The sequence below is a fragment of the Cavia porcellus genome, unplaced genomic scaffold, assembly GCF_034190915.1.
Source record: "Cavia porcellus strain 051 isolate PalLab524CR breed Dunkin Hartley unplaced genomic scaffold, mCavPor4.1 scaffold_13, whole genome shotgun sequence".
In the NCBI taxonomy this organism is placed as follows: Eukaryota; Metazoa; Chordata; class Mammalia; order Rodentia; family Caviidae; genus Cavia; species Cavia porcellus.
Genome location: NW_026947496.1, coordinates 68,312,258 through 68,324,539, shown reverse-complemented (window position 1 = coordinate 68,324,539; position 12,282 = coordinate 68,312,258). Strand labels below are relative to the sequence as shown.

The 12,282-nt window shown below is 34.7% G+C and overlaps 1 protein-coding gene across 1 annotated transcript in view; it reads right to left on the bottom strand.

Moving 5' to 3' along the window:
* The window catches only part of Trank1 (tetratricopeptide repeat and ankyrin repeat containing 1), a 99,598-nt gene that overhangs the window by 21,327 nt on the left and 65,989 nt on the right, over positions 1-12,282 (bottom strand). Inside the window, exons 14-15 of the mRNA XM_003473389.5 lie at positions 6,333-6,476; positions 5,446-5,602 (exon numbers count right to left, since the gene is read on the bottom strand). Of these exons, the coding sequence (XP_003473437.2) occupies positions 5,446-5,602; positions 6,333-6,476 (301 nt within the window). The remainder of the gene's footprint in view (positions 1-5,445; positions 5,603-6,332; positions 6,477-12,282) is intronic.

Sequence of the window (12,282 nt, the reverse complement as noted above, 5' to 3'; positions counted from 1 at the left end):
TCTAGAGTACCAAACAACTGTGATGAAAAAAAGCTCAGCACAACACATCTTACTCAAACTTCTAAATTTCCAAACAGATGGAATCTTCAAAGCTGTCAGAACAAAAACAAAAAATCATATACAAAGATAAATTCATTAGGGTTACAACAGACTTCCAACACAAACTTTAAAGACCAAGAGAACTCATTGTGAAGTATTACAAATATTAAAAGTAAACAACTTCCAACCAGATTAACATATTCTGCAAAACTTTCTTTGAAAAAAGATGAGTAAAGTCATTCCATGAAAAAGAACAATTTAGACTGGGAGATATACCTCAGCAGAGCACATAAGAAACTCCCCGGGCAAGCGCAAGGTCCTGAGTTCAATTCCTGGTAATCAATAATTAATTAATTAATTAATTAAAAAAGAAAAAGAACAAACAACAAACAACAAAACTCAGACATATCAACACAAAACCAGAACACCAGAAAATACTCAAGAATATCATTGACAGTGACAAAGAAACTAAACAAAAGTAAAAAACTCAGAACAAATACATCAAGCAAGGCAGAGAGATATGCAAAGTGAGAAAGAAAAAGAAAGGAGGCATTAACAAAAGACTTAATATGTCAGTAATAAGTCACCACTTTTCAGTAATAACCCTCCATGTTAATAGCTCAATTCTCCTATTAAAAGACACTTTGATAGTGTGAATTAAAAAACAGAATCCTACAGTCTGTTTGCTGCATTCAAGATATTCATCTAATCCAAAGATACATTCATAGACTCAAAGTTAAAGTCTGGAAAACAGTATTTCATGCACCAGGACTCCCAAAGCAATCAGTGCCTCTCAGAAAAAGTCAACTTCAAGCTAAAAATGATCAGAAGAGGCAATGAAGGTTGCCACATACTAATTATGGGAACAGTCCAATAGGAAAAATTAACATTTGCAAATACATACGCATCAAATACTGGAGCAACTATCTTCATAAAACAAATACTCCAGCACATAAAACATCAGATAAATACCAAGACAATTATAATGGGTGACCACAATACCCCATTTTTCACAAGAAACAGATCGACTAAACACAAACTCAACATTTGTATCAGAGTTGAACCACATCTTCAAACAAGTGTATTAAACAGATATCTAAAAAGTGTTCTACCATACAAAAACACAATATACATTCTTTTCAGCAGCACAAAAACTTTCTCCAAAATAGACCACACACAGTAATCTCTTGGTTCACAAACACTTTAGTTTGCAAACAGAAGTGTTCAGCAAAATTTAGCTTCCATTCACAAACTCCACATTGGGTGACAAACATGACCATGGGCACCTTCCTCACACAAACAAAACCCAGTCACCTTCCCCCAAATCATAAAAATTAAGTTCATTAACCAAGGCACCCCTTTACTAGTTCATAAAGCATCTTAATAAATACAAAAGAATTTAAATCAACTCTTTATTATTTACTTGTCCATAGTACATGGAAACTAGAAATCTATCACAAAAGAAGCCACAGAAAATTTATGAACACATGAAAGCTTAATAACACACTCCTTAACACCTAGTAGGTCATAGAAGAAATTCAATAATTTCTGGAATCAAATGATAAAGCTAGTATAGCAAACCAGAATCTATGAGACACAATTAAAGCAGTCCTAAGAGCTTATTGCAGACAACAGTCACATTAGAAAAGCAAAGTAATTGCAAATAACATAATGATGAATCTCAAGGTGCTAAAAAAAATAATAATCCAATCCCAAAATAAATTTAAGGAGGGGAAATATAAAGATCAGAGTGGAAATTAATGAAATAAAGACTGAAAAAAGTCAATGAATTAAAGGAGTTGCTTCTTTGAAAGAATTATAACAAAATAGATAAACTACTAGCCAAATTTGCCAAGACAGGCTCACAATAATGCAATTAGAAATGACAAAGACAAAACCACAATAGACATTATTAAATTCAGAAGATAGTAGCTACTATGAAAACTTGTTTGTGTGTGTGTGTGTTTTGTTTTTGGGGTTTTTTTGTTGTTGTTGTTTTATTTTGTTTTGTTATTGTGTCGGGGATTGAACTCAGGACCTCGATGACAGGCAGGCGCTTATACCTCTGAGCTAAACCCCCAGCCTGAAAACCTGTTTTCTAACAAATTTGAAAATTTTGAACAACTGGACAAATTCTTAGATTCATATAAATTATCAGCACTAAATCAAGAAGTCATAGAAATTCTGGACAACTCAATAATAAACAATGAAATTGAGAAAGTAATTAAAAAAACCCTGCAAACTGAAAAAAACTTCAGGACCTGATGAATTTGCTGTTAAATGCTACAAGATATTCAAAGTACAGCAACACCAATATTCCTCAAAATTGAAAGCAAATTGAAGCACTTGTAAACTCATTTCCAGAAGCCAGCATCACTCTGATCCCCAAACCAGACAAAAACCCAACTGTGAAAGTAAACTACAGGCCAATCCCCTTAATGAATATAAATGTAAAAATCCTTAAGAAGATACTAGCATATAGAACACAACAAATCATCAAAAAGAAACATATGTTACGACCAAATGGATTTCATCTCAGAGTTGCAAGGATGGTTCAACATATACAAATTAAATAAATGTAATACATCACACAAATATAAGCAAAGTCAAAAACCACATGATAGATCAATAGATGCAGAAAAGGCATTTGACAAAAATCCAATACCCATTCATGATAAAAACTTTGAAGAAAATAAAGAACCTTACCTGAATCTAATAAAAGTCATTTATTACAAACAAAAGGCCACTGTCTTATTAAATGGGGAAAAACTAAAAGTTTTATCTTAAAAATCAGGACAAAGATGCCCACTATCAACACATCTGTCCAAACCAGTACTCAGAACATTAGCCAGAGCAATCAGGCAAGAGAAAGAAATAAAAAGGGATATGAATAGGGAAGGAAAAAGTCAAATTATCATTATTGGCAGATGACATAATTCTCTGTATAGAAGACACAAAAAATTCCATTAAAAATCTCCTAGAATTAAACAAATTCAGCAATGCAGCAGGATGCAAAATCAACACGCAAAAACCAATAGTATTCTTGTACACCAATAATAAACCCACTGAGAAAGAAATTAGGAAAACAATACCATTCACAATAGCATCAAGAAAAATTAAATACCTAGGAATTAATCTAACCAAGGAAGTAAAAGACCTCTACAATGAAATTATAGTACTCTGAAAAACTCTGAAAAAGGAGGTTGAAGAGGATATTGGAAAATAGAAACATCCCTCCTTTTCCTGAATAAGAAGAACTCACATTGCCAAAACGGCATTTCTTCCAAATTTGATATATATTTTTAATGCAATCTCAATAAAAATGCCTATAGCATTCTTCACAGAACTAGAGAAAACAACCCTAAAATTCATATGATCCCAGAAAGACTCAAAATAGCAAAATTCTGGGAAACAGGAGCAAAGCAAGAGGCATCACAAGATCAGACTTCTAATTATACTACAAGGTTACAGTGTTAAAATTCCATGATATCAGCACAAAGCAGACATGTAGATCAATGGAACAGAATCGGGGATGCTGAAACAACCCCCAAAATATTCAGTTATTTGATCTTTGACAAAGAAGCCAAAAACATACAGTAGAAGAAAGTCTCTTTAGCAAATGGGGCTGGTAAAACTTGCTAACCAAACTCAAAAGATTGAAACTGGAGCCATACCTCTAATCACAATACTAAACTAAAACCAAACTGGATCCAAGGGCTAAATATTAAAAACCAGGGACGTTTAACTTACTGGAAGATCAAATAGGCAAAACCTTGAAGACACTGAGGTTAGCAAGGACTTTCTGAACAAAATTTCAATTGTACAAAAATAACAGTAAGAATCAACAAATGGAATCACAGCAAATTAAAAATCTGCACAGCAAAGGAAAAAACCAACAGACTGAGAAGACAATTTACAGAATGAGGAAAAATTTTTGCCAGCTATTCCTCAAAGAATTAATATTTAGCATACAATTTTTTTTTAAAAATTAGGTACTGAAATTGAAACATTTAATCAAAAATGGGCAAGTGAAATGAATAAATGCTTCTCAGAAAAAGAAATACAAATGGTCAATAAACATATGAAAATATGTTCACAATTCTGGCTATTAGGAAAATGCAAACTGGAACAGCACTAAGATTTCTTCTTATGCCTCAAAGAATGGCAATCATCAAATATCTAACTCTATGTGTCTATTACTACATTGGGGTACCCAGAGGAGTTACCTCAGTAACCAACCTTCAGATCTTCACTTCATTTTTAAAAATTAACTAGCCTTAGTAAATTATGAAAATAATATGACAAATTACCATCTTGTAAACTGCAAAAAAGCAAAGAAGGCCTAAAGGTGAAAAGTAAAAGGTGTCCACATTTACTCAAGAACCACATTCCTGCCAATCCTAACACCAGTGGTAAGACAACAGTGTCAAAACAATAGGTTTTATGTGTTATAGGTTATACATATTTTATCTCCAAACTCGCCTTATATAAAGCTTTGTTACCCACAATACGGAAATTAAAGGATACAGACTCTAATGGATTTCTTACTTCTTGAATCTTTGGTTTTTATTTTGTGAAATTTAAGAGCCAGATTCAGACAAACTATTATCCTTCATTATCAAACTCTTACAAACTTAATTCTTGATATACAAACACAGGAACTGAATTCTGTTTGATAAATAGGTTTTTGTTTATATATATGTAAACATATGACACATGTACAAACATTCTACCTTGGTATACACATATATAGTATTTATAATTCTATAATATAAGGTTATTTAAAATTAAAAAATTAAATCTATACTGCTTTAAATTTTGCTTTTTTTGAATTCAGTATGTTTTGAACATCTTTCTATAGCCTTAAATGGAAATCCATTTAACTCTTTAATTGTTGCATGGTGTTGCACTGAAAGAAATATATTTATCCTTTTTCCACTGGATATCCAGATTGTTTTTAGTCTCATACAAATGGACTATGCTATCTTTATTTTCATAGGTAACAAAAATCAACTACTGAAAATTTATAGCAAGTTGTATACTTCCTATAGGGCATACTTCCTCTAACTTTTGTTCAAAACAATTATAAATGACAAGAAAAAGATCGTCTCTGAAAGCGTTAACCCTTCCTCCTCCACTCTACTACAACCAACCCTGACAGTTTAACAAATTAGCAAGAATACTCATTTCTCACAAGACTGGAAAGGAAAAGAAATTCTTTCAAAAGACTATATCCTGGTCTGGGAGTATAGATCAGTGGTAAAGCACTTGCCAAGCATGCATGAGACCTCAGTTCAATCCCCAGCACTACAAAAACAACAAAGTATATTCCTCATAACTTACCATAAGAATAGTCAAGAGAAACATGCTTCCTCTAACAATAAGAATAATTTAATGATAACTTACCTTTATTTTCATCTGTCTTCACAACTTGGACAAAACCTCTTCTAATGAAATATTTGAAAGCAGGGGCCCGTTTCTCTAGGTTTTCATCAAAGATCCAGAGGTTGACACGAGCCCGTGTGATGGCAGTATACAGCTGTTTCAGCTCTCCATTAAGAAGCTAAGGATAAGATTCAGGACAAAAATGGTAAGTCTCTTGCCCACAGCTACAACATGGTTCTTTACTAGGCTTGCTCTGATTTTGGAAAAATACAAAAGTGAAATTTTTAAAAAGTATAGCATAAATATGAAGAAGATACTAGGTGCTTAGTAGGTACAAAACAAATAGGTGAGGCTCAAGTGAGGTTATAAGAAACTCCACCTATTTCCCTCCAAAAAGGCAAGTAAGCGTGACCCATTTGAATCTACTATAATTGTTTTAAATTTTAATTCTGAAATAATCATAGATTTACCAGAATTTACAAAGATAGTGTATCTTTCGCTCATTTTACTCCAATAGTTAATTTTATATAATTATTGTGCCTTATTTTTAAAAATTAAACTAGCATATATTTCTACTATAATTATCATTGGGACTAGACTACTCAAAACCTATTACACAATGGCATCAAAACTTGATTACAGTTGAGTATCAAAGATGAAAAGGAACTATCCTTCCCTTTCCATTTTCAAACAGCATCCCACTCATCAAGCCCAGCTCTCCACTAAGAAAAAGGTAGTTTTCAACAATGAAATTTCTGTCCCTCTCTTTTGTGCAATCCTCTCTGTTTTGTTGATACAAAGAAAGACCAGCCAAGTGCAAGGCTCCACTTTTTATCTCATCTTCTTTCCACACCTTATTTAGCAGATTTCATGTTAACTAAACGTGAGAACGAATGGTAGAGTTTTACCTTGTACATTTCTGGATTCACTGTCTGGGACCGGGCCTGAGAACTCAGTTTCTCCAGGGGTACTTGAACCAATGGCCAGTTTCTGACTCTGGAGTCAGATGCTGAAGGTGTGAATGAAGATATGATCTTCCATTCCTTGTAAGCCTGAACAACAATGATGAATGAAAGACCAATGGAATATGCTTTTGAATGGCCATCCCAAGCTTCATGGAAAATTGAGCCCCACATGAAGCATCAGGCTTTTAACTCTAGCTATGAGGAGGAGAACACACCATGAGCTCGGAATGTACTGGAGGAGGTAGGCATCAAGGAAGCTACCATGAAAACTCCCTGGAGCAAGACAGCTGAGAACCCAAGTTAATGTGCCCACATTGGGGAAGAACACTAAGGGCCTAGGAATTTATTTTAATACAAAGAACTTCACGATATGGACAGGGGAATCCCTGCCCTTTCTCATAATATAATTAAGAAATGCCATTTAGGATCAGCAGTTAAAACACATGTGGCAGAATTCTCTAACAGAATTATTCAATCAAGGATGAAAGAAAATTCAAATGCTGTGGGATATACTGTTCAAGGTACATTCAGAGATCAGACAGAACAAATTCATAACACAGTTCTTCCATTATTAACTATGTGACCTCTGACACATTGATTTTCTTGCTTTATAAAATGAAATAATATGATCACTTAATTTGGGCAGAGAGGAATAAAAGAAGTTAATCAACGGCAATGTACAGTGCTTGATATTTTACCCATTTTTTCCCTTTACCCTAACTTCAAAACCAAGATGACTATGTAGAAAAGAAGTAGGTAAATTTATTCCTTAAAGGGTCATATAATAAGCTGTTGGAGACCACTACGAAGCAGCTCTGAGTTGGATTTAAAATTAACTAATTGGCTTTCTATGTTTCTCTAAATCTGTCCTAGGCCTAGGCCCCTTGTTCTAGCGATGGGAGCTGATTCTTAAGTGAACCTCTATGAATCACTGGTCCTGGCTGAGGCCTGTAGTGGCCTGTAAATCCAGAGATACCTCAAAGGGCAAGATAAGGCCACAGCTGAGGACACCTGGCTCAAACATCAACTAAGCAGATAAAGACTGAAGCTGCAGGCATCTCACCCTGCAGTCTCACTCCTACCATAAATGTCATCACGGAGATAAAACGGTTTTCCTAAATTGGCATAATTTACTACTTGGAGAAGTCTTTGAAGTGACTCCCAAGATCCTGCTCATTTCCTTCACTTTCCTCAGTATCCTCACTCTTGTTTGGACCTAATAAATATGAGAGGTCCGGAGAAGTCTTTGTGTTAACCCTTGGGGGTAACTGCTGAGTCAAGGGCTCTACTAGAGAGTTCTGACCCTCCTGGAACCCTAACATCATACCACTTATCTCGTTTATTTAAGCCTTTGCCATGCACTCATTGGGAGATTGAGAAGCTAGGTCAGAATCTGATTACTTAGTGTTTTGGGCTTTGCAGGTCATGTGGTCTCTCTTGGGACAACTCAATTCTGCCACTAGTGTTAAAGAAGCCATCTAACATGTAAGTGAATAAGTGTACTGTGTTCCAATAAAACTTTGTGTACACAAAATTAAATTTCATATAATTTCTATGTGCCATAGATTATTCTCCTTTGAATTTTTTCCAGCCACTTAAAAATGCAAATTCTATTCTTAATCTATAGAAAGTATAAAATCAAGTAGAAGGATAGATTTTCCCAGCAAACTGTGCTTTACAGACCCCAACAATACTGAAATGCCCAGATTACATGCAATATATAGAATCCAAAATTCCTAAGAAATTTCAGATTTTGTACTTTACCGTGTCTTATAACAGTGACTAGTTAATTTTCCTAGCTTTTTCCTCTTATATAAATTGGTGCTACTTTTCATCTATGTAACTTTTCAAGGAGCTGAAAAGATGAAGTTGATAATAGCAGAGAATAAGGTTTTGAATTCAATCCCCAGTACAAAACAAAACCAGCAGAGAAAATAGCAACAGCAATATATAGCTTCTCAGGAACTTTGAACTGAAACACCTACCAAAAAAAATTGGTGAAGAGAAAAGAAGATCTGTGAGAATCAGGAGGGAGCTGATAGGAAAACTAGAAACTACAAACACTATAGAGAAATGCAGTACAAAGCCAGAAAAGAACAAAGCAATCTAGAAAGCTGACTCTGGCTCCACTGGTCAGAAGCCTCGGGGAGAAACTATAGACTGGGTCAATGGCTCTAGCCCCAATAAAAGCAACTGCAAAAAGCTGCAAAAACATCTTTGGATTTTACTGAGAAAGTGACTCGTTCTCAAAGTTGGCTAGAATTAGAGAAAAAACTCAGGGCTGAACTGGCCATATTTGAGATTAATCAAGAGCTTTTTTGAAAAGGGTTAACTGTTTAAGAGTTAGCTATAAAACAACAACAGAACAGTATTTCAGAGTCCTTGGTGTCATTCTACCATAGTTATTAGGAGAGAAACAGCCAAAAGAGATAGTCACTGAGAGGGTACTGGCTGGACAATGACTCCACCTCTGAGAAGTTTACATCAGGCTAGGAAAGATGCAGGGGTTCCCTCTTATTGGTGAGAACCCATCTAGTTGTGAGATTTTCAGAAAGGACTATGTCTGAAAGCACTGGTATTAAGTCCAGTGGTCTGCTGGAATCCCTAACCCACAGCCTACATTCAGCCCAAATCTCAGGGTTCTGTTTGCTTTCTCATTCTATGAACCAGAGCAGAATATGGCTCAGCATGAAAGACTGCAACAGCCTGTGGTATATCAACAGAGTGTACACTGGAATGGGGCGGGGAGTAGGAGAACCTCACAAACCCACAGGACATAAACAAATCCATAATTTGAGGCACATAGACAAATACAGAAATTGAAACACAGAAACTGGAATACCAGAGAGAACACCACCCTAGGGCAAAAATCACTGACTGACCACATCCACCTGCCCAAGGACATGAAGGGCTGGAGTTATCTTTCAGAGACAAAAATGTAAGTGTGAAAACAAAACAGGTCTCAGCAATGATTCAGTATTCCTCAGACCACATCTAGCAAGTCACAATATTACAGACCATGCAAATAAGTCACACGTTCAAAAACAAAGAGAGATATTTTTGGACAATTTTTTTCTTTTTTTACTTCTTTTTTTCTTCATTAGTTTTTGCGGGTTTGGGTTTTGGCGGGGGGTTGCCTTTTGTTTTCTGGGGAGTTTTTTGTTTTTATACTTGTTTTGTTTTGGCTTTTTTGTTTTAATCTTTTTCTTATTTACTTTTTCTATTATTTTTATCTAATTCTATTAATTTTCTATTATTCCTTAATAGGATCCTTTGTCTCACTTTTCTCTCCTTCTTATCCTCTTTATTTTTGAAATGTTACTTCTTTCACCCTTCTGTTCCCTGCCTAATCCATCTTTTGTGGCATTAACCCTTATAATTTTAAATATTTAGTTAACTCTATACCATTATTCTTTGTTTTCTATTATTAATGGTGGTACAGTTGTTGCATTTGGTATATATTTACTGTATGTTAATATTTAGTTTGTGTCTAAATTATAATTCTAGATCTTTTTTCTGTAGTAAAAGATGGTATAGTGGTAACTTCTACTCTTACGGCATATCAATATCCTGTTTGTCCTTGAAACTATCACTGTTGCTGATTTTGCAGCTATTGTCAAAGTGACAAAATTGTTGATATTAATGAATTTTTAGTGTTTGTCAATATCTGGTCTGTCTTTTGTGTTATCAAAAATACTGTGATTCATTTTTTGTAGAACTGGGTGCCTGCCTCAATTACATTGCACCCTTTTTTCCCAAATTAATGGAGGTGGTCAGATCCTGGAACAGAGGCAAAAGTTTATAATTAACCACCCTCAGAATGCACCACTAGAAAACAAAAACTAAATAAGGAGATCACCATGCTAGCAACAAAAATGTTCTACTATTATCACCCCGCAAACCTCAGCACATAAGACAACAAAGAGAAATAAACAGAAATATAAGAAGAAAAGGCAGAAAAATGCTTCCAAATCTTCCAACTTCTCCATAACTAATCAATGGGGAATTAACGAGGAAGACATTAAAATAACAAATTATACAAAATGACAAACAAGAAAATAAAAAAAAATCAATAAGGTGCTCAGCAAATTTAAAGAAGGTAAAACTAAACAGATAATAGAATTAATACTCAGTGAGCTTACAAGCAACACTAAAATGAGCTAGTGAGTTACACAAAATGATATAAAGCATTAATGACAACTTTAGCAAAGATTAGGGTCCATGGAAAGGTACTAAGCAGAAATTCAAGAGATAAAAATTCTAATCAAAGTATGGACAGCAGAAGTTACCAGTATGAGGACAGTGTCAGACCTGGAAGACAAGGCTGATGCAGGTGACTGACTGCAATCTCAGAGATACCTTAAAAACAACAAAAAAGGACTAGTGATCTAGCTCAGTGGTATGGCACCCGCCTGGCAAGCGTGAGACTCCAAGTTCAAATTCTGGCAACTAATTAATTAATTAATTTAAAACAATAATAACAAAAAACATGGAAAACATCCAACTAAATGATAAAAAGACTAAGATTAATGACATTAGTAAAAAATCAGAAGAGAGCACAAATGGCTTTAAAAACCTGTTTACAGATATAATGGCAGAAAACTTTATAAATATGGGGAATTTAACACAGAGATAAGTAAGGTACATAAGAACCCCATTAGCCAACACTAGAAAAGAACCTCCCCTTCCCCACATCATAGTCAAAATTCAAAAGCCCATCCAACATAAGGACAAATTACTAAAAGCTGATAGAGAAAAGCAATAAGTAAATGTAAAACCAGTATAGCAGACTCCTCAATGCAAACCTCAAAGGCCAGAAGAGTGTGAAGTGAACTATTTCAAGCCCTAAAAGAAAACAGCTTCTAATCCAGACTAATGTATCATGCAAAACTCTTTCAAAATTGAAAGAAAAATAAGGTGTTTCCATAACACACAGAAGAAAATCATAACCACCAAATCAGCACTCCAAAATTCTCAAGGATAACCTCAAATGAGACAACGAAGCCAACAATGCCAAAAATGAATAAATATATCAGGCAGGCTGAACAGTTAAGCAGAAGGGAGGAAAAAAAAGAATCAGCAACAAGAAAATAATGCAATGGTAGGAATAATTCAATACTTTTCAGTAATATCTCTCAATGGGAATGTTTTTAACTTCTCAATAGAAAGACACAGTTTGGTGGATTGGATCAAAACACAAAGCCCAATGATATGATACATACAAGAAACAGATTTAATCTAAAAAGACATTCATAGACTAAAAATCAAAAGATGGAAAACAATATTCCATGTATGGGCATCTGAAAAGTAGGAGGAGTAGCTAAACTTCAAGCTAAAACTAATCAGAAAGGAAAGTCACTACAGATTGGCTAAGGAACAATTCAGTCGGAGGAAAGGACACAGCGGTACCTTCATTCACAAGCGCTCTTGTTTGCAAACAATTTGGCAAAATTTTGGTTTTGTTTGCAAACTCTACATTAGGAGGCAAGTGACCACAGACATCTTTCCTACATGAACACAAAGGTGACCATCTTTTTAAAAATCATAGAACAAATTAAATTTGTGTGTAAATAAAGTGCAACAAGTCATTAAAAAGAGCACACATAATTTCATCTCAGAAATGCAAGGATTCAATGCACTCAAATCAATAAAGATAATATACTGTGGAAGACAATTCCAGTGACTCCCTTTGAATCCAAAACAAATTACTGTGACTTTGATTACTTGGAGACTCATTTCCTTATACTGATATGTAAAAGGCTGGCAGGATATTTCTTTCTCTCTTCAATTGACTCTGAGCATTGCAAATAAGGCTAGCCTAGATGCTAATATGCAAAATCTATAGCCATCAGACAGTCCTGTTTCCTTGCATAGTGTTCTCCACAATACAGGA